The sequence below is a fragment of the Chiloscyllium plagiosum genome, unplaced genomic scaffold (assembly GCF_037043375.1).
Source record: "Chiloscyllium plagiosum isolate Xiang-an unplaced genomic scaffold, Cpla_swu_hap1 HiC_scaffold_18, whole genome shotgun sequence".
Lineage (NCBI taxonomy): Eukaryota > Metazoa > Chordata > Chondrichthyes > Orectolobiformes > Hemiscylliidae > Chiloscyllium > Chiloscyllium plagiosum.
Window position 1 is genome coordinate 40,605,314 of NW_028270156.1, and position 19,626 is coordinate 40,624,939.

The 19,626-nt window shown below is 54.7% G+C and overlaps 1 protein-coding gene across 2 annotated transcripts in view; it reads left to right on the forward strand.

The window, feature by feature from the left end:
- tub (TUB bipartite transcription factor) overlaps positions 1-19,626 on the forward strand; it is a 467,593-nt gene that overhangs the window by 201,426 nt on the left and 246,541 nt on the right. Inside the window, exon 1 of one of the 2 annotated variants that reach the window (XM_043705828.2) lies at positions 784-867. The exons of the other annotated variant lie outside the window; for it this stretch is intronic. Within the exon in view, the coding sequence (XP_043561763.2) occupies positions 848-867 (20 nt within the window). The 5' untranslated portion in view covers positions 784-847. Of the gene's footprint in view, positions 1-783; positions 868-19,626 lie in introns of those variants that run through there. 2 annotated transcript variants of the gene reach the window in all.

A 19,626-nucleotide genomic window follows, 5' to 3' on the forward strand; every position in this document is an offset into this window, starting at 1 on the left:
CTCTGCTGTACATCTCTATGACTCTAAACACTTCAATGTCTTTGAATTCAATGCTTATGCATAACAGTCAGCTGTAATAAATATTCTGTAGAATATTTTTACCACATTATCCACACCTAGTTCTCATCTTAAGAGAGATAATATAAACATTTCCTGCAGGTAAAGGAGCACCTCTGTCAATGCCTACGCACATTGTGGCACATCTCACTTGTTAGCTGAACACGTAAAGAGTCAGTCGCATGTTATAGTAATGCCCTGCACAGAGCGTGATTAAACAGGAAATAATGGGTTAAATCAATTGAAAAGTTTTGATTACTTGATCACTATATGTAACTAAATGCAAGCTAAATGTTGACAAATCAAAACAATTTGACATAGATCAGCAATGGTCTTTGTACTGACCCACTGGGAACTAGTTTTATTGTACACTTTCCTCATTCCAAAAACAACCAGTCACAAATTTTCTGTTTCTTGCTACTGAGCCTTTGCTCCTGTGCTGCCACTGTAACCTTTATTTGGTCATAAGTACTGATTATAATCTCTGCTTAATATGTTTTGAAATTGTTAAGTATTAAAAGTATTTAAATAAAACTGAATTATTTAATTGCACTTCCAGCAAACTAGACCTTTCCACCCCCCACCTATCCTTGGCAGTGTCGATTACCACAGTTTTGCACTCAGCCTTCAACTTCATAGCAATGTTGAGAAACTGTTTAGCCTGACTGTATCAGGATTTGCTTTCATATTACTACGCCAGAGCGAGCAGCAGGAAGCAGAAATCCAGCAGAGACGGTTATTGTTTCTACAGTGAATGAGCATTGTGTCCACCTTGTAAACATTTGCTGAAATGAAGGAAAGTAAATATCGGTAAGAGTAATTTCAGTGAGCTTTTATGCATTCACTTTACTTTTGTCCCACTTGCTGAGAACTGTTGCTGTATTGTCTACGGTACAGACAGGAACATACAGATTGACTGAAGTGTTTGATAACAACTGGGTACAGTTTTAAAGATAGTTGCTTTGTTTCGACTGCAGTAATTTTGTTTCTGAACTGTGATGTGTGAATTTGTTAAGAGCAGTAGACAGAGAAACTTCTGGAATGCATTGAAGCTTTAAATGGATCAAAGTGAGCTTTTGATGAATTGAATTAGAATGGCTCTCATGCATTGGGTTGGAATGGCTCTCTGGTTCTGGGTCGGAATGGCTCTCGTGCTCTCGGTCAGAATGGCTCTCGTGCACTGGGTCGGAATGGTTCTCATGCTCTGGGTCAGAATAGCTCTCGTGCTCTGAGTCGGAATGCCTCTCGTGCTCTCGGTTGGAATGGCTTTCTGGTTCTGGGTCGGAGTGGGTCTTGTGCACTGGATCGAAATGGCTCTCGTGCTCTGGGTCAGAATGGCTCTCGTGCTCCGGGTCGGAATGGCTCTCGTGCTCTGGGTCGGAATGGCTCTCGTGCTCTGGGTCGGAATGGCTCTCGTGCTCTGGGTCGGAATGGCTCTCGTGCTCTGGGTCGGAATGGCTCTCGTGCTCTGGGTCAGAATGGTTCTCGTGCTCTGGGTCAGAATGGCTCTCATGCACTGGGTCGGAATGGCTCTCTGGTTTTGGTTTGGAATCGCTCTTGAGCACTGGGTTGGAATGGATCTCATGCTCTAGGTTGGAATGGTTCTTGTGCTCTCGGTCAGAATGTCTCTCTGGAATGGATCTCATGTTCTGGGTCGGAATGGTTCTTGTGCACTGGGTCGGAATGGTTCTCATGCTCTCGGTCGGAATGGTTCTTGTGCTCTAGGTCGGATTGGTTCTCGTGCTCTGGGTCAGAATGGCGCTCATGCTCTGGGTCGGAATGGTTCTTGTGTTCTGGGTCAGAATGGTTCTCATACTCTGGATCGGAATGGCTCTCGTGCTCTGGGTCGGAATGGTTCTTGTGCACTGGGTCGGAATGGTTCTCATGCTCTCGGTTGGAATGGTTCTTGTGCACTGGGTCATTATGGCGTTTATGCTCTGGGTCGGAATGGCTCTCGTGCTCTGGGTCGGAATGGCTCTCGTGCTCTCGATCGGAATGGCTCTCGTGCTCTGGGTCGGAATGGTTCTTGTGCACTGGGTCATTATGGCTTTTATGCTCTGGGTCGGAATGGTTCTTGTGCTCTGGGTCGGAATGGTTCTCGTGCTCTGGGTCGGAATGGCTCTCGTGCTCTGGGTCGGAATGGCTCTCGTGCTCTGGGTCAGAATGGCTCTCGTGCTCTGGGTCAGAATGGTTCTTGTGCACTGGGTCGGTATGGCGCTCATGCTCTGGGTTGGAATGGTTCTCATGCACTAGGTTGGAATGGCTCTCGTGTTCTGAGTCGGAATGGCTCTCTGGTTCTAGGTCGGAATGGCTCTCTGGTTCTAGATCGGAATGGCTCTCTGGTTCTAGGTCGGAGTGGCTCTTGTGCACTCGGTCAGAATGGCTCTCGTGCTCTGGGTTGGAATGGCTCTCATGCTCGTGGTCGGAATATCTCTCATGCTCTGGGTCGGAATGGCACTCGTGCAGTGGGTCAGAATGGCTCTCAAGCACAGGGTCAGAATGGTTCTCATGGTCGGGGTACCAGAATGGCTTTTGTGCCCTGGGTCGGAATGGCTCTTGTGCCCTGGGTCGGAATGTCTCTCGTGCTCTAGGTCGAAATTGTTCTCGTGCACTGGGTCAGAATGGCTCTCATGTTCCAGTTCGGAATGGTTCTCGTGCACTGGGTCGGAATGACTCTCGTGCACTGGGTCGGAATGGCTCTCGTGCACTGGGTTGGAATGGCTTCTGTGTTCTGGGTCGGTTTGGCTCTCATGCTCTCGGTCGGAATGGCTCTTGTGTTCTGGGTCAGAATGGTTCTCTTGCGCTGGGTCGGAATGGCTCTCATGCACTGGGTTGGAATGGCTCTCGTGCTCTGAGTCGGAATGGCTCTCTGGTTCTGGGTCGGAATGGCTCTCTGGTTCTAGGTTGGAATGGTTCTCGTGCGCTGGGTCGGAATGGCTCTCATGCACTGGGTTGGAATGGCTCTCGTGCTCTGGGTCGGAATGGCTCTCTGGTTCTGGGTCGGAATGGCTCTCTGGTTCTAGGTTGGAATGGTTCTCGTGCACTGGGTTGGAATGGCTCTCGTGCTCTGAGTCGGAATGGCTCTCTGGTTCTGGGTCGGAATGGCTCTCTGGTTCTGGGTCGGAATGGCTCTCTGGTTCTGGGTCGGAATGGCTCTCTGGTTCTAGGTCGGAATGGCTCTCTGGTTCTAGGTCAGAATGGCTCTCTGGTTCTAGGTCAGAATGGCTCTTGTGCACTGGGTCGGAATGACTCTCGTGCAGTGGGTCAGAATGGCTCTCATGCACAGGGTCAGAATGGTTCTCATGGTCTGGGTACCAGAATGGCTTTCGTGTCCTGGGTCAGAATGGCTCTCGTGCCCTGAGTTGGAATGTCTCTCGTGCTCTGGGTCGGAATGTCTCTCGTGCTCTAGGTCGGAATGTCTCTCGTGCTCTAGGTCGGAATTATTCTCGTGCACTGGGTCAGAATGGCTCTCATGTTCTAGTTCGGAATGGTTCTCGTGCACTGGGTCGGAATGGTTCTCGTGCACAATGTCTGAATTGTTCTTGTGCACTGGGTCAGAATCGCGCTCAATCTCTGGGTCGGAACGGCTCTCGTGCACTGGATCGGAATGGCTCTCTGTTTCTGGGTTGGAGTGGCTCTTGTGCACTGGGTTGGAATGTCTCTCGTGCTCTGGGTTGGAATGGCTCTCGTGCACTGGGTCGGAATGGTTCTCATGCTCTAGGTCGGAATGGCTCTCGTGCTCTAGGTCAGAGTGGCTCTTGTGCACTGTGTCGGAATGGCTCTCGTGCACTGGGTTGAAATGGCTCCCATGCTCTAAGTCGGAATGGTTCTCTGGTTCTGGGTCGGAATGGTTCTTGTGTTCTGGGTCGGAATGGCTCTCATGCACTGGGTTGGAAAGACTCTCGTGCGCTGGGTTGGAATGGGTCTCTGGTTCTCGGTCGGAATGGTTCTCGTGCTCTGGGTCGGAATGGCTCTCGTGCTCTGGGTCGGAATGGCTCTCGTGCTCTGGGTTGGAATAGCTCTCATGCTCTGAGTCGGAATGGCTCTCTGGCTCTGAGTCTGAATGGCCTCGTGCTCCGGGTTGGAATGGCTCTCTGGTTCTGGGCCGGAATGGCTCTTGTGCACTTGGTTGGAATGGCTTTCGTGCTCTGGGTCGGAATGGCTCTCGTGCACTGGGTCAGAATGGCTCTCGTGCACAGGGTCAGAATGGTTCTCATGGTCTGGGTACCGGAATGGCTCTCGTACTCTGGGTTGGAATGGCTCTCGTGCTCTAGGTTGGAATTGTTCTCGTGCATTGGGTTGGAATGGCTCTTGTGCACTGGGTCGGAATGGCTGTCAGGCTCTGGGTCGGAATGGCTCTTGTGCACTGGGTCGGAGTGGGTCTTGTGCACTGGGTCGGAATGGCTATCATGCTCTGGGTCGGAATGGCGCTCGTGCACTGGGTCGGAATGGCGCTCGTGCACTGGGTCGAAATGGCTCTCGTGCACTGGGTCAGAATGGTTCTCATGGTCTGGGTATCGGAATGGCTCTCATGCTCTGGATCGGAATGGCTCTCGTGCTCTAGGTTGGAATTGTTCTCGTGCACTGGGTTGGAATGGCTCTCGTGCTCTGGGTTGAAATGGCTCCCGTGCTCTAAGTCGGAATGGTTCTCTGGTTCTGGGTCGGAATGGTTCTCGTGTTCTGGGTTGGAATGGGTCTCTGGTTCTCGGTCGGAATGGTTCTCGTGCTCTGGGTCGGAATGGCTCTCATGCACTGGGTTGGAATAGCTCTCATGCTCTGAGTTGGAATGGCTCTCTGGTTCTGAGTCTGAATGGCCTCGTGCTCCGGGTCGGAATGGCTCTCTGGTTCTGGGCCGGAATGGCTCTTGTGCACTTGGTCGGAATGGCTCTCGTGCTCTGGGTCGGAATGGCTCTCGTGCTCTAGGTTGGAATTGTTCTCGTGCACTGGGTCGGAATGGCTCTCGTGCACAGGGTCAGAATGGTTTTCATGGTCTGGGTACCGGAATGGCTCTCGTGCTCTAGGTTGGAATTGTTCTCGTGCACTGGGTTGGAATGGTTCTTGTGCACTGGGTCGGAATGGCTGTCAGGCTCTGGGTCAGAATGGCTCTTGTGCACTGGGTCGGAGTGGGTCTTGTGCACTGGGTCGGAATGGCTGTCATGCTCTGGGTCGGAATGGCGCTCGTGCACTTGGTCGAAATGGCTCTCGTGCACTGGGTCAGAATGGTTCTAATGGTCTGGGTATCGGAATGGCTCTCATGCTCTGGATCGGAATGGCTCTCGTGCTCTAGGTTGGAATTGTTCTCGTGCACTGGGTTGGAATGGCTCTTGTGCACTGGGTCGGAATGGCTCTTGTGCTCTGGATCAGAATGGCTCTCGTGCTCTGGATCAGAATAGCTCTCGTGCTCTGTGTCGGAATGGCTCTCATGTTCTAGGTCGGAATGGCTCTTGTGCACTGGGTCAGAATTGTTCTCATGCTCTGGGTCGGAATAGCTCTTGTGCTCTAGGTCGGAATGGTTCTCATGATCTGGGTTGGAATGGCTCTCATGTTCTAGGTCGGAATGGCTCTCGTGCACTGGGTCAGAATGGTTCTCTGGTTCTGGGTTGGAATGGCACTTGTGCACCGGGTTGGAATGACTCTCGTGCTCTGGGTCGGAACAGCTCTCGTGTTCTGGGTCAGAATGGTTCTCGTGCTCTCGGTTGGAATGGCTCTCGTACTCTCGGTCGGAATGGCTCTCGTGCTGTCGGTTGGAATGGTTCTCGTGCACTGGGTCGGAATGTCTCTCGTGCTCTGGATCGGAATGGCATCGTGCTCTGGGTCAGAATGGCTCTCATGCACTGGGTCGGAATGGCTCTCTGGTTTTGGTTTGGAATCGCTCTTGAGCACTGGGTTGGAATGGATCTCATGCTCTAGGTTGGAATGGTTCTTGTGCTCTCGGTCAGAATGGTTCTTGTGCACTGGGTCAGAATGTCTCTCTGGAATGGATCTCATGTTCTGGGTCGGAATGGTTCTTGTGCACTGGGTCGGAATGGTTCTCATGCTCTCGGTTGGAATGGTTCTTGTGCTCTAGGTCGGAATGGTTCTCGTGCTCTGGGTCAGAATGGCGCTCATGCTCTGGGTCGGAATGGTTCTTGTGCTCTGGGTCAGAATGGTTCTCATACTCTGGATCGGAATGGCTCTCGTACTCTGGGTTGGAATGGCTCTCGTGCACTGGGTTGGACTGGCTCTCGTGCACTGGGTTGGAATGGCTCTCGTGCACTTGGTTGGAATGGCTCTCGTGCTCTGAATCGGAATGGCTCTCCGGTTCAGCGTCGGAATGGTTCTCGTGCTCTGGGTCATAATGGTTTTCATGCTCTGGATTGAAATGGCTCTCGTGCTCTGGGTTGGAATGGCTCTCGTGCTCTGGGTCGGAATGGCTTTTGGGCTCTGGATCAAAATGGCGCTCGTGTACTGGGTCGGAATTGTTCTCGTGCACTGGGTCGGAATACCACTCGTGCTGTAGGTCGGAATTGTTCTCGTGAACTGGGTCGGAATAGCATTCGTGCACTGGTTCGGAATGGCTCTCGTGCCCTGGGTCGGAATGGCTCTCATGTTCTAGGTCGGAATGGCTTTCGTGCACTGGGTCAGAATGGTTCACATGCGCTGGGTCGGAATGGTTCATGTGCTCTCGGTCAGAATGACTCTCGTGCTCTGGATCAGAATGGTTCTCGTGCACTGGGTCGGAATGGCTCTCGTGCACTGGGTCATTATGGCGTTTATGCTCTGGGTCGGAATGGTTCTTGTGCTTGGGTCGGAATGGCTCTCGTGCTCTCGATCGGAATGGCTCTCGTGCTCTTGGTCGGAATGGTTCTTGTGCACTGGGTCATTATGGCGTTTATGCTCTGGGTCGGAATGGTTCTCGTGCTCTGGGTCAGAATGGCTCTCGTGCTCTGGGTCAGAATAGTTCACGTGCTCTGGGTCGGAATGGCTCTCGTGCTCTGGATGGTAATGGTTCTCGTGCTCTCGGTCGGAAAGGCTCTTGTGCTCTGGGTCAGAATGGCTCTCGTGCTCGCGGTCAGAATGGTTCTCGTGTCTGGGTCGGAATGGTTCTCGTGTCAGGGTCGGAATGGCACTCATGCTCTGGGTCGGAATGGTTCTCGTGCACTGGGTTGGAATGGCTCTTGTGCTCTGGGTCAGAATGGTTCTCGTGCTCTGGGTTGGAATGGTTCTCATGTACTGGGTTGGAATGGTTCTCGTGTACTGGGTCGGAATGGTTCTCGTGCTCTGGGTTGTAATGGCTCTCGTGCACTGGGTTGGAATGGCTTCTGTGTTCTGGGTCGGTTTGGCTCTCATGCTGTCGGTCGGAATGGCTCTTGTGCTCTGGGTCAGAATGGTTCTTGTGCACTGGGTCAGTATGGCGCTCATGCTCTGGGTTGGAATGGTTCTCTTGCGCTGGGTCGGAATGGCTCTCATGCACTGGGGTGGAATGGCTCTCATGTTCTGAGTCGGAATGGCTCTCTGGTTCTGGGTCGGAATGGCTCTCTGGTTCTAAGTCGGAATGGCTCTCTGGTTCTAGGTCGGAGTGGCTCTTGTGCACTGGGTCGGAATGACTCTTGTGTTCTGGGTCGGAATGGCGCTCGTGCAGTGGGTCAGAATGGCTCTCATGCACAGGGTCAGAATGGTTCTCATGGTCTGGGTACCAGAATGGCTTTCGTGTCCTGGGTCGGAATGGCTTTCGTGCCCTGAGTTGGAATGTCTCTCGTTCTCTGGGTCGGAATGTCTCTCGTGCTCTAGGTCGGAATGTCTCTCGTGCTCTAGGTTGGAATTATTCTCGTGCACTGGGTCAGAATGGCTCTCATGTTCTCGTTCGGAATGGCTCTCGTGCACTGGGTCGGAATGGCTCTTGTGCACTGGGTTGGAATGGTTCTCGTGCACAGTGTCGGAATTGTTCTTGTGCACTGGTCAGAATCGCGCTCAATCTCTGGGTCGGAACAGCTCTCGTGCACTGGATCGGAATGGCTCTCTGTTTCTGGGTTGGAGTGGCTCTTGTGCACTGGGTTGGAATGTCTCTCGTGTTCTGGGTTGGAATGGCTCTCGTGCACTGGATAGGAATGGTTCTCATGCTCTAGGTCGGAATGGCTCTCGTGCTCTGGGTCAGAGTGGTTCTTGTGCACTGGGTCGGAATGGCTCTCGTGCACTGGGTTGAAATGGCTCCCGTGCTCTAAGTCGGAATGGTTCTCTGGTTCTGGGTCGGAATGGTTCTCGTGTTCTGGGTTGGAATGGCTCTCATGCACTGAGTTGGAAAGACTCTCGTGCTCTGGGTTGGAATGGGTCTCTGGTTCTCGGTCGGAATGGTTCTCGTGCTCTGGGTCGGAATGGCTCTCGTGCACTGGGTTGGAATAGCTCTCATGCTCTGAGTTGGAATGGCTCTCTGGTTCTGAGTCTGAATGGCCTCGTGCTCCGGGTCGGAATGGCTCTCTGGTTCTGGGCCGGAATGGCTCTTGTGCACTTGGTCGGAATGGCTCTCGTGCTCTGGGTCGGAATGGCTCTCGTGCTCTAGGTTGGAATTGTTCTCGTGCACTGGGTTGGAATGGCTCTTGTGCACTGGGTCGGAATGGCTCTTGTGCTCTGGATCAGAATGGCTCTCGTGCTCTGGATCAGAATAGCTCTCGTGCTCTGTGTCGGAATGGCTCTCATGTTCTAGGTCGGAATGGCTCTCGTGCACTGGGTCAGAATTGTTCTCATGCTCTGGGTCGGAATAGCTCTTGTGGTCTAGGTCGGAATGGTTCTCATGATCTGGGTTGGAATGGCTCTCATGTTCTAGGTCGGAATGGCTCTCGTGCACTGGGTCAGAATGGCTCTCATGCTCTGGATCGGAATGGCTCTCTGGTTCTGGGTTGGAATGGCACTTGTGCACCGGGTTGGAATGACTCTCGTGCTCTGGGTCGGAATGGCTCTCGTGCTCTCGGTCGGAATGGCTCTCGTGCTCCGGGTCGGAATGGTTCTCGTGCTCTGGGTCGGAACAGCTCTCGTGTTCTGGATCAGAATGGTTCTCGTGCTCTCGGTCGGAATGGCCCTCATGCTCTGGGTCGGAATGGTTCTCGTGCTCTGGGTCAGAATGGTTCTCGTGCACGTGGCCGGAATGGCTCTCGTGCTCTGGGTCGGAATGGTTCTCGTGCTCTCGGTCGGAATGGCTCTCGTACTCTCGGTCGGAATGGCTCTCGTGCTGTCGGTTGGAATGGCTCTCGTGCTCTGGGTCAGAATGGCTCTCATGCACTGGGTCGGAATGGCTCTCTGGTTTTGGTTTGGAATCGCTCTTGAGCACTGGGTTGGAATGGATCTCATGCTCTAGGTTGGAATGGTTCTTGTGCTCTCGGTCGGAATGGCTCTCATACTCTCGGTCGGAATGGCTCTCGTGCTCTCGGTCGGAATGGATCTCATACTCTCGGTCGGAATGGCTCTCATACTCTCGGTCGGAATGGCTCTCATACACTCGGTCGGAATGGCTCTCGTGCTGTCGGTTGGAATGGTTCTCGTGCACTGGGTCGGAATGTCTCTCGTGTTCTGGGTCAGAATGGTTCTCATGCTCTGGGTTGGAATGGTACTTGTGCTATGGGTCGGAATGGCTCTCGTGCACTGGGTCAGAATGGCTCTCGTGTCTGGGTCGGAATGGCTCTCGTGCTCTTGGTCGGAATGGCTCTCGTGCTCTGGGTTGGAATGGTTCTCGTGCTCTGGGTTGGAATGGTTCTCGTGTCTGGGTCGGAATGGCTCTCGTGCTCTTGGTCGGAATGGCTCTCGTGCTCTGGGTTGGAATGGTTCTCGTGCTCTGGGTTGGAACGGCTCTCATGCTCTGGGTCGGAATGGCTCTCGTTCTCTGGGTCAGAATGGTTCTCGTGCTCTGGATCGGAATGAATCTCATGCTCTTGGGTTGGAATGGCTCTCGTGCTCTGGGTCAGAATGGTTCTCGTGCTCTGGGTCGGAATGGTTCTCGTGTTCTGGGTCGGAACGGCTCTCGTGCTCTGGTTTGGAATGGTTCTTGTGCTGTGGGTCAGAATGGGTCTCGTGCTCTAGGTCGGAATGGTTCTTGTGCTCTGGGTCGGAACGGGTCTCGTGCTCTGGGTTGGAATGATTCTCTTGTCGGGGTTGGAATGGCTCTCATGCTCTGGGTCAGAATGTTCTTGTGCTCTGGGTCAGGATGATTTTCGTACTCTCGGTCGGAATGGTTCTCGTGAACTGGGTCAGAATGGCTCTCATGCTCTGGATCGGAATGATTCTCGTGCTCCCGGTCGGAATGGCTCTCATGCACTGGGTCGAAATGGTTCTCGTGCGCCGGTGTTTGAAAGATTCTTGTGCACTGGGTCAGAATGGTTCTCGTGCTCTGGGTCGGAATGGTTCTCGTGCTCTGGGTCGGAATGGTTCTCGTGCTCTGGGTCGGAATGGTTCTCGTGCTCTGGGTCGGAATAGTTCTCATGCTCTGGGTCGAAATGGCTCTCATGCTCTGGGTCGGAATAGCTCTCGTGCTCTGGGCCGGAATGGCTCTCGTGCACTAGGTCAGAATGGTTCTCGTGCACTGGGTCAGAATGGTTCTCGTGCACTGGGTCAGAATTGCTCGCATGCTCTCGGCTGGAATGGCTCTCCTGCTATGGGTTGGAATGACTCGCATGCTCTGGGTCGGAATGGCTCTCTTGCTCTGGGTCGGAATAGCTCTCGTGCACTGGGTTGGAATGGCTCTCATGCACTGGGTTGGAATGGCTCTCATGCTCTGGGTCAGAATGATTCTCGTGTCTGGGTCGGAATGGCGCTCATGCTCTGGGTCGGAATAGTTCTCGTGCTCTTAGTTGGAATGGCTCTCGTGCTCTGGTTATAATGGTTCTCGTGCTCTGGGTTGGAATGGTTCTCATGCTCTCGATCGGAATGGGTCTTGTGTTGTGGGTCGGGATGATTTTCGTGCTCTCGGTCGGAATGGCTCTCGTGTACTGGATCGGAATGGCTCTCATGATCTGGGTCAGAACAGCACACGTGCTCTCGGTCGGAACGGCTCTCGTGCACGGGTTCAGAATGGCTTTCGTGCTCTCGGTCGGAATGGTTCTCGTGCTCTCGGTCAGAATGACTCTCATGATCTGGGTTGGAATGGTTCTTGTGCTCTGGGTCGGAACGGCTCTCGTGCTCTGGGTCGTAATGGCTCTCGTGTTCTCGGTCGGAATGGTTCTCGTGCTCTCGGTCGGAATGGCTCTCGTGCTCTGGGTCGGAATGGTTCTCGTGCTCTGGGTTGGAATGGCTCTCGTGCACGGGGTCGGAATGGTTTTCGTGCTCTGGGACGGAATGGCTCTCGTGCTCTTGGTCGGAATTGCTCTCGTGCACTGGGTCGGAATGGTTCTCGTGCTCTGGGTTGGAATGGCTCTCGTGCTCTGGGTCGGGATGATTTTCGTGCTCTCAGTCGGAATGGTTCTCTAGCTGTGGGTCGGAATGGTTCTCATGCTCTGGGTCGGAATGGCTCTCGTGCTCTGGGTCGGGATGATTTTCGTGCTCTCGGTTGGAATGGCTCTCGTGCTCTGGGTCGGAATGGTTCTCATGCTCTGGGTTCGAATGGCTCTCGTGCACTGGGTCGGGATGGTTCTCGTGCTCTGTGTTGGAATGGCTCTCGTGCACTGGGTCGGAATGGTTCTCGTGCTCTGGGTTGGAATGGCTCTCGTGCACTGGGTCGGAATGGTTCTCGTGCTCTGTGTTGGAATGGCTCTCGTGCTCTGTGTTGGACTGGCTCTCGTGCTCTGGGTCGGAATGGTTCTCGTGCTCTGTTTTGGAATGGCTCTCGTGCTCTGGGTCGGAATGGCTCTTGTGAACCGGGTCGGAATGACTCGGATGCTCTCGGTTGGAATGGCTCTCGTGCACGGGTTCAGAATGGCTCTCATGCTCTCGGTCGGAATGGTTCTCGTGCTTTCGGTCGGAATGGCTCTCATGATCTGGGTTGGAATGGTTCTCGTGCACGTGGTCGGAATGGTTCTCGTGCTCTGGGTCGGAACGGCTCTTGTGCACGTGGTCGGAATGGCTCTTGTCCTCTGGGTTGGAATGGCTCTCGTGCACCGGGTCAGAATGGTTCTTGTGCTTTGGGACGGAATGGCTCTCGTGCTCTCGGTCGGATTGGTTCTCGTGCTGTGGGTCGGAATGGTTCTCGTGCACATGGTCGGAATGGCTCTCATGCTCTGGTTCGGAATGGCTCTTGTGCTCTAGGTCGGGATGTCTCTTGTCCTCTGGGTTGGATGGCTCTCATGCACGGGGTCGGAATGGTTCTCGTGCTGTGGGTCGGAATGGTTCTCGTGTTCTGGGTCGGAATGGCTCTCGTGTTCTGGGTCGGAAAGGCTCTCGTGCTCTGGGTCAGAATGGCTCTCGTGCTCTGGGTCGGAAAGGCCCTCGTGCACATGGTCGGAATAGCTCTCGTGCTCTGGTTCGGAATGGCTCTTGTGCTCTAGGTCGGGATGTCTCTTGTCCTCTGGGTTGGATGGCTCTCATGCACGGGGTCGGAATGGTTCTCGTGCTGTGGGTCGGAATGGTTCTCGTGTTCTGTGTCGGAATGGCTCTCGTGTTCTGGGTCGGAAAGGCTCTCGTGCTCTGGGTCAGAATGACTCTCGTGCTCTGGGTCGGAACGGTTCTCGTGCTCTCGGTCGGAATGACTCTCATTGACTGGGTCGGAATGGTTTTCGTGCTCTGGGTCGGAATGGTTCTCGTGCTCTGGATCAGAATGGCTCTCATGCTCTGGGTCCGAATGGCTATCGTGCTCTGGGTCGGAATGGCTCTCGTGCACTGGATTGGAATGGCTCTCATGCTCTGGGTCAGAATGGCTCTCGTGCTCTCGTCTGGAATTGCACTCGTGCTATAGGTCAGAATGACTCTTATGCTCTTGGTTGGAATGGCTATCGTGCTCTGGGTCGGAATGGCTCTTGTGCACTGGGTCAGAATGGCTCTCATGCTCTGGGTCGGAATGGCTATCGTGCTCTGGGTCAGAATGGCTCTCATGCTCTGGGTCGGAATGGCTATCGTGCACTGGGTCGGAATGGCCCTCGTGCTCTGGGCCGGAATGGTTCTCGTGCACTGGGTCGGAATGGCTCTCGTGCACTGGGTCGGGATGATTTTCGTGCTCTCAGTCGGAATGGTTCTCGAGCTGTGGGTCGGAATGGTTCTCATGCTCTGGGTCGGAATGGCTCTCGTGCTCTGGGTCGGGATGGTTCTGATGCTCTGGGTCGGAATGGTTCTGATGCTCTGGTTTGGAATGGCTCTCGTGCTCTGGGTCGGAATGGTTCTCCTGCACTGGGTCAGAATGGTCCTCGTGCTCTGGGCCGGAATGGTTCTCGTGCTGTGGGTCGGAATGGTTCTCGTGCACTGGGTCGGAATGTTGTCATGCACTGGGTTGGAATGGCTCATGCTCTGGGTCGGAATGGTTCTGGTGCTCTGGTTTGGAATGGCTCTTGTCCTCTGGGTTGGAATGGCTCTCGTGCACAGGGTCGGAATGGTTCTCGTGCTCTGGGTCGGAATGGCTCTCGTGCTCTCGGTCGGAATGGTTCTCGTGCTGTGGGTCGGAATGGTTCTTGTGCTCAGTCGGAACGGCTCTCGTGTCTGCGTCGGAATGGCTCTCGTGCACTGGGTCGGAACGGTTCTCGTGCTCTCGGTCAGAATGGCTCTCATTCACTGGGTCAGAAAGGCTCTCATGCTCTCGGCTGGAATGGCTCCCGTGCTATGGGTCGGAATGACTCTCATGCTCTTGGTCGGAATGGCTCTCGTGCTCTGGGTCAGAATAGTTCTCGTGGACTGGGTTGGAATGGCTCTCATGCTCTGGGTCAGAATGGCTCTCGTGCACTGGGTTGGAATGGTTCTCGTGCTCTGGGTCGGAATGGCTCTCGTGCTCTGGGTCAGAATGGCTCTCGTGCTCTGGGTCGGAATGGCTCTCGTGCTCGTGGTCAGAATGGTTCTCGTGCACTGGGTCAGTATGGCGCTCATGCTCTGGGTTGGAATGGTTCTCGTGCTCTGGGCCGGAGCGGTTCTCGTGCTCTCGGTCGGAATGACTCTCATTCACTGGGTCGGAATGGTTTTCGTGCTCTGGGTCGGAATGGTTCTCGTGCTCTGGGTCGGAATGGTTCTCGTGCTCTGGATCAGAATGGCTCTCATGCTCTGGGTCAGAATGGCTCTCGTGCTCTCGTCTGGAATTGCACTCGTGCTATAGGTCAGAATGACTCTTATGCTCTTGGTCAGAATGGCTATCGTGCTCTGGGTCGGAATGGCTCTTGTGCACTGGGTCAGAATGGCTCTCATGCTCTGGGTCGGAATGGCTATCGTGCACTGGGTCGGAATGGCCCTCGTGCTCTGGGCCGGAATGGTTCTCGTGCACTGGGTCGGAATGGCTCTCGTGCACTGGGTCGGAACGGCTCTCTTGCGCTGGACTGGAATAGTTCTCGGCTACTGGGTCAGAAAGCTTCTCATGATCTGGGTCGGAATGGCTCTCGTGCACTGGGTCGGAATGGTTCGCGTGCTCTGGGTCGGAATGGCTCTCGTGCTCTGGGTCGGAATGGCTCTCGTGCTCTGGGTCGGAATGGCTCTCGTGCTCGTGGTCAGAATGGTTCTCGTGCACTGGGTCAGTATGGCGCTCATGCTCTGGGTTGGAATGGTTCTCGTGCTCTCGGTCGGAATGACTCTCATTCACTGGGTCGGAATGGTTTTCGTGCTCTGGGTCGGAATGGTTCTCGTGCTCTGGGTCAGAATGGCTCTCATGCACTGGATTGGAATGGCTCTCATGCTCTGGGTCAGAATGGCTCTTGTGCTCTCGTCTGGAATTGCACTCGTGCTATAGGTCAGAATGACTCTTATGCTCTTGGTTAGAATGGCTATCGTGCTCTGGGTCGGAATGGCTCTTGTGCACTGGGTCAGAATGGCTCTCATGCTCTGGGTCGGAATGGCTATCGTGCTCTGGGTCAGAATGGCTCTCATGCTCTGGGTCGGAATGGCTATCGTGCACAGGGTCGGAATGGCCCTCGTGCTCTGGGCCGGAATGGTTCTCGTGCACTGGGTCGGAATGGCTCTCGTGCACTGGGTCGGAACGGCTCTCTTGCGCTGGACTGGAATAGTTCTCGGCTACTGGGTCGGAAAGCTTCTCATGATCTGGGTCGGAATGGCTCTCGTGCACTGGGTCGGAATGGTTCGCGTGCTCTGGGTCGGAATGGTTCTCGTGCTCTCGGTCGGAATGTTGTCGTGCACTGGGTTGGAATGGCTCATGCTCTGGGTCGGAATGGTTCTCGTGCTCTGGGTCGGAATGGTTCTGATGCTCTGGGTCGGAATGGTTCTGATGCTCTGGTTTGGAATGGCTCTCATGCTCTGGGTCGGAATGGTTCTCCTGCACTGGGTCAGAATGGTTCTGGTGCTCTGGGTCGGAATGGCTCTCATGCTCTGGGTCGGAATGGTTCTCGTGCTCTGGGACGGAATGGCTCTCGTGCTCTGGGTCGGAATGGTTTTCGTGCTCTGGGTCGGAATGGCTCTCGTGCTCTCGGTCGGAATGTTGTCGTGCACTGGGTTGGAATGGCTCATGCTCTGGGTCGGAATGGTTCTCGTGCTCTGGGTCGGAATGGTTCTGATGCTCTGGGTCGGAATGGTTCTGATGCTCTGGTTTGGAATGGCTCTCGTGCTCTGGGTCGGAATGGTTCTCCTGCACTGGGTCAGAATGGCCCTCGTGCTCTGGGCCGGAATGGTTCTCGTGCTGTGGGTCGGAATGGTTCTTGTGCTCAGTCGGAACGGCTCTCGTGTCTGGGTCGGAATGGCTCTCGTGCACTGGGTCGGAACGGTTCTTGTGCTCTCGGTCAGAATGGCTCTCATTCACTGGGTCAGAATGGCTCTCATGCTCTCGGTTGGAATGGCTCCCATGCTATGGGTCGGAATGACTCTCATGCTCTTGGTCGGAATGGCTCTCGTGCTCTGGGTCAGAATAGTTCTCGTGCACTGGGTCGGAATGGCTCTCATGCTCTGGGTCAGAATGGCTCTCGTGCACTGGGTCGGAACGGTTCTTGTGCTCTCGGTCAGAATGGCTCTCATTCACTGGGTCAGAATGGCTCTCATGCTCTCGGTTGGAATGGCTCCCATGCTATGGGTCGGAATGACTCTCATGCTCTTGGTCGGAATGGCTCTCGTGCTCTGGGTCAGAATAGTTCTCGTGCACTGGGTCGGAATGGCTCTCATGCTCTGGGTCGGAATGGTTCTCGTGCTCTGGGTCGGAATGGCTCTCGTGCTCTGGGTCGGAATGGCTCTCGTGCTCTGGGTCGGAATGGCTCTCGTGCTCTGGGTCAGAATGGCTCTCGTGCACTGGGTCGGAATGGTTCTCGTGCTCTGGGTCGGAATGGCTCTCGTGCTCTGGTTCTGAATGGCTCTTGTGCTCTAGGTCGGGATGTCTCTTGTCCTCTGTGTTGGATGGCTCTCATGCACGGGGTCGGAATGGTTCTCGTGCTGTGGGTCGGAATGGTTCTCGTGTTCTGTGTCGGAATGGCTCTCGTGTTCTGGGTCGGAAAGGCTCTCGTGCTCTGGGTCGGAACGGCTCTCGTGCTCTGGGTCGGAACGGTTCTCGTGCTCTCGGTCGGAATGACTCTCATTGACTGGGTCGGAATGGTTTTCGTGCTCTGGGTCGGAATGGTTCTCATGCTCTGGATCAGAATGGCTCTCATGCTCTGGGTCCGAATGGCTATCGTGCTCTGGGTCGGAATGGCTCTCGTGCACTGGATTGGAATGGCTCTCATGCTCTGGGTCAGAATGGCTCTCGTGCTCTCGTCTGGAATTGCACTCGTGCTATAGGTCAGAATGACTCTTATGCTCTTGGTTGGAATGGCTATCGTGCTCTGGGTCGGAATGGCTCTTGTGCACTGGGTCAGAATGGCTCTCATGCTCTGGGTCGGAATGGCTATCGTGCTCTGGGTCAGAATGGCTCTCATGCTCTGGGTCGGAATGGCTATCGTGCACTGGGTCGGAATGGCCCTCGTGCTCTGGGCCGGAATGGTTCTCGTGCACTGGGTCGGAATGGCTCTCGTGCACTGGGTCGGGATGATTTTCGTGCTCTCAGTCGGAATGGTTCTCGAGCTGTGGGTCGGAATGGTTCTCATGCTCTGGGTCGGAATGGCTCTCGTGCTCTGGGTCGGGATGGTTCTGATGCTCTGGGTCGGAATGGTTCTGATGCTCTGGTTTGGAATGGCTCTCGTGCTCTGGGTCGGAATGGTTCTCCTGCACTGGGTCAGAATGGTCCTCGTGCTCTGGGCCGGAATGGTTCTCGTGCTGTGGGTCGGAATGGTTCTCGTGCACTGGGTCGGAATGTTGTCATGCACTGGGTTGGAATGGCTCATGCTCTGGGTCGGAATGGTTCTGGTGCTCTGGTTTGGAATGGCTCTTGTCCTCTGGGTTGGAATGGCTCTCGTGCACAGGGTCGGAATGGTTCTCGTGCTCTGGGTCGGAATGGCTCTCGTGCTCTCGGTCGGAATGGTTCTCGTGCTGTGGGTCGGAATGGTTCTTGTGCTCAGTCGGAACGGCTCTCGTGTCTGCGTCGGAATGGCTCTCGTGCACTGGGTCGGAACGGTTCTCGTGCTCTCGGTCAGAATGGCTCTCATTCACTGGGTCAGAAAGGCTCTCATGCTCTCGGCTGGAATGGCTCCCGTGCTATGGGTCGGAATGACTCTCATGCTCTTGGTCGGAATGGCTCTCGTGCTCTGGGTCAGAATAGTTCTCGTGCACTGGGTTGGAATGGCTCTCATGCTCTGGGTCAGAATGGCTCTCGTGCACTGGGTTGGAATGGTTCTCGTGCTCTGGGTCGGAATGGCTCTCGTGCTCTGGGTCAGAATGGCTCTCGTGCTCTGGGTCGGAATGGCTCTCGTGCTCGTGGTCAGAATGGTTCTCGTGCACTGGGTCAGTATGGCGCTCATGCTCTGGGTTGGAATGGTTCTCGTGCTCTGGGCCGGAGCGGTTCTCGTGCTCTCGGTCGGAATGACTCTCATTCACTGGGTCGGAATGGTTCTCGTGCTCTGGGTCGGAATGGTTCTCGTGCTCTGGGTCGGAATGGTTCTCGTGCTCTGGATCAGAATGGCTCTCATGCTCTGGGTCCGAATGGCTATCGTGCTCTGGGTCAGAATGGCTCTCATGCTCTGGGTCAGAATGGCTCTCGTGCTCTCGTCTGGAATTGCACTCGTGCTATAGGTCAGAATGACTCTTATGCTCTTGGTTGGAATGGCTATCGTGCTCTGGGTCGGAATGGCTCTTGTGCACTGGGTCAGAATGGCTCTCATGCTCTGGGTCGGAATGGCTATCGTGCTCTGGGTCGGAATGGCTATCGTGCACTGGGTCGGAATGGCCCTCGTGCTCTGGGCCGGAATGGTTCTCGTGCACTGGGTCGGAATGGCTCTCGTGCACTGGGTCGGAACGGCTCTCTTGCGCTGGACTGGAATAGTTCTCGGCTACTGGGTCGGAAAGCTTCTCATGATCTGGGTCGGAATGGCTCTCGTGCACTGGGTCGGAATGGTTCGCGTGCTCTGGGTCGGAATGGCTCTCGTGCTCTGGGTCGGAATGGCTCTCGTGCTCTGGGTCGGAATGGCTCTCGTGCTCGTGGTCAGAATGGTTCTCGTGCACTGGGTCAGTATGGCGCTCATGCTCTGGGTTGGAATGGTTCTCGTGCTCTCGGTCGGAATGACTCTCATTCACTGGGTCGGAATGGTTCTCGTGCTCTGGATCAGAATGGCTCTCATGCTCTGAGTCTGAATGGCTATCGTGCTCTGGGTCAGAATGGCTCTCGTGCACTGGATTGGAATGGCTCTCATGCTCTGGGTCAGAATGGCTCTTGTGCTCTCGTCTGGAATTGCACTCGTGCTATAGGTCAGAATGACTCTTATGCTCTTGGTTGGAATGGCTATCGTGCTCTGGGTCGGAATGGCTCTTGTGCACTGGGTCAGAATGGCTCTCATGCTCTGGGTCGGAATGGCTATCGTGCTCTGGGTCAGAATGGCTCTCATGCTCTGGGTCGGAATGGCTATCGTGCACTGGGTCGGAATGGCCCTCGTGCTCTGGGCCGGAATGGTTCTCGTGCACTGGGTCGGAATGGCTCTCGTGCACTGGGTCGGAACGGCTCTCTTGCGCTGGACTGGAATAGTTCTCGGCTACTGGGTCGGAAAGCTTCTCATGATCTGGGTCGGAATGGCTCTCGTGCACTGGGTCGGAATGGTTCGCGTGCTCTGGGTCGGAATGGCTCTCGTGCTCTCGGTCGGAATGTTGTCGTGCACTGGGTTGGAATGGCTCATGCTCTGGGTCGGAATGGTTCTCGTGCTCTGGGTCGGAATGGTTCTGATGCTCTGGGTCGGAATGGTTCTGATGCTCTGGTTTGGAATGGCTCTCATGCTCTGGGTCGGAATGGTTCTCCTGCACTGGGTCAGAATGGTTCTGGTGCTCTGGGACGGAATGGCTCTCGTGCTCTGGGTCGGAATGGTTCGCGTGCTCTGGGTCGGAATGGCTCTCGTGCTCTCGGTCGGAATGTTGTCGTGCACTGGGTTGGAATGGCTCATGCTCTGGGTCGGAATGGTTCTCGTGCTCTGGGTC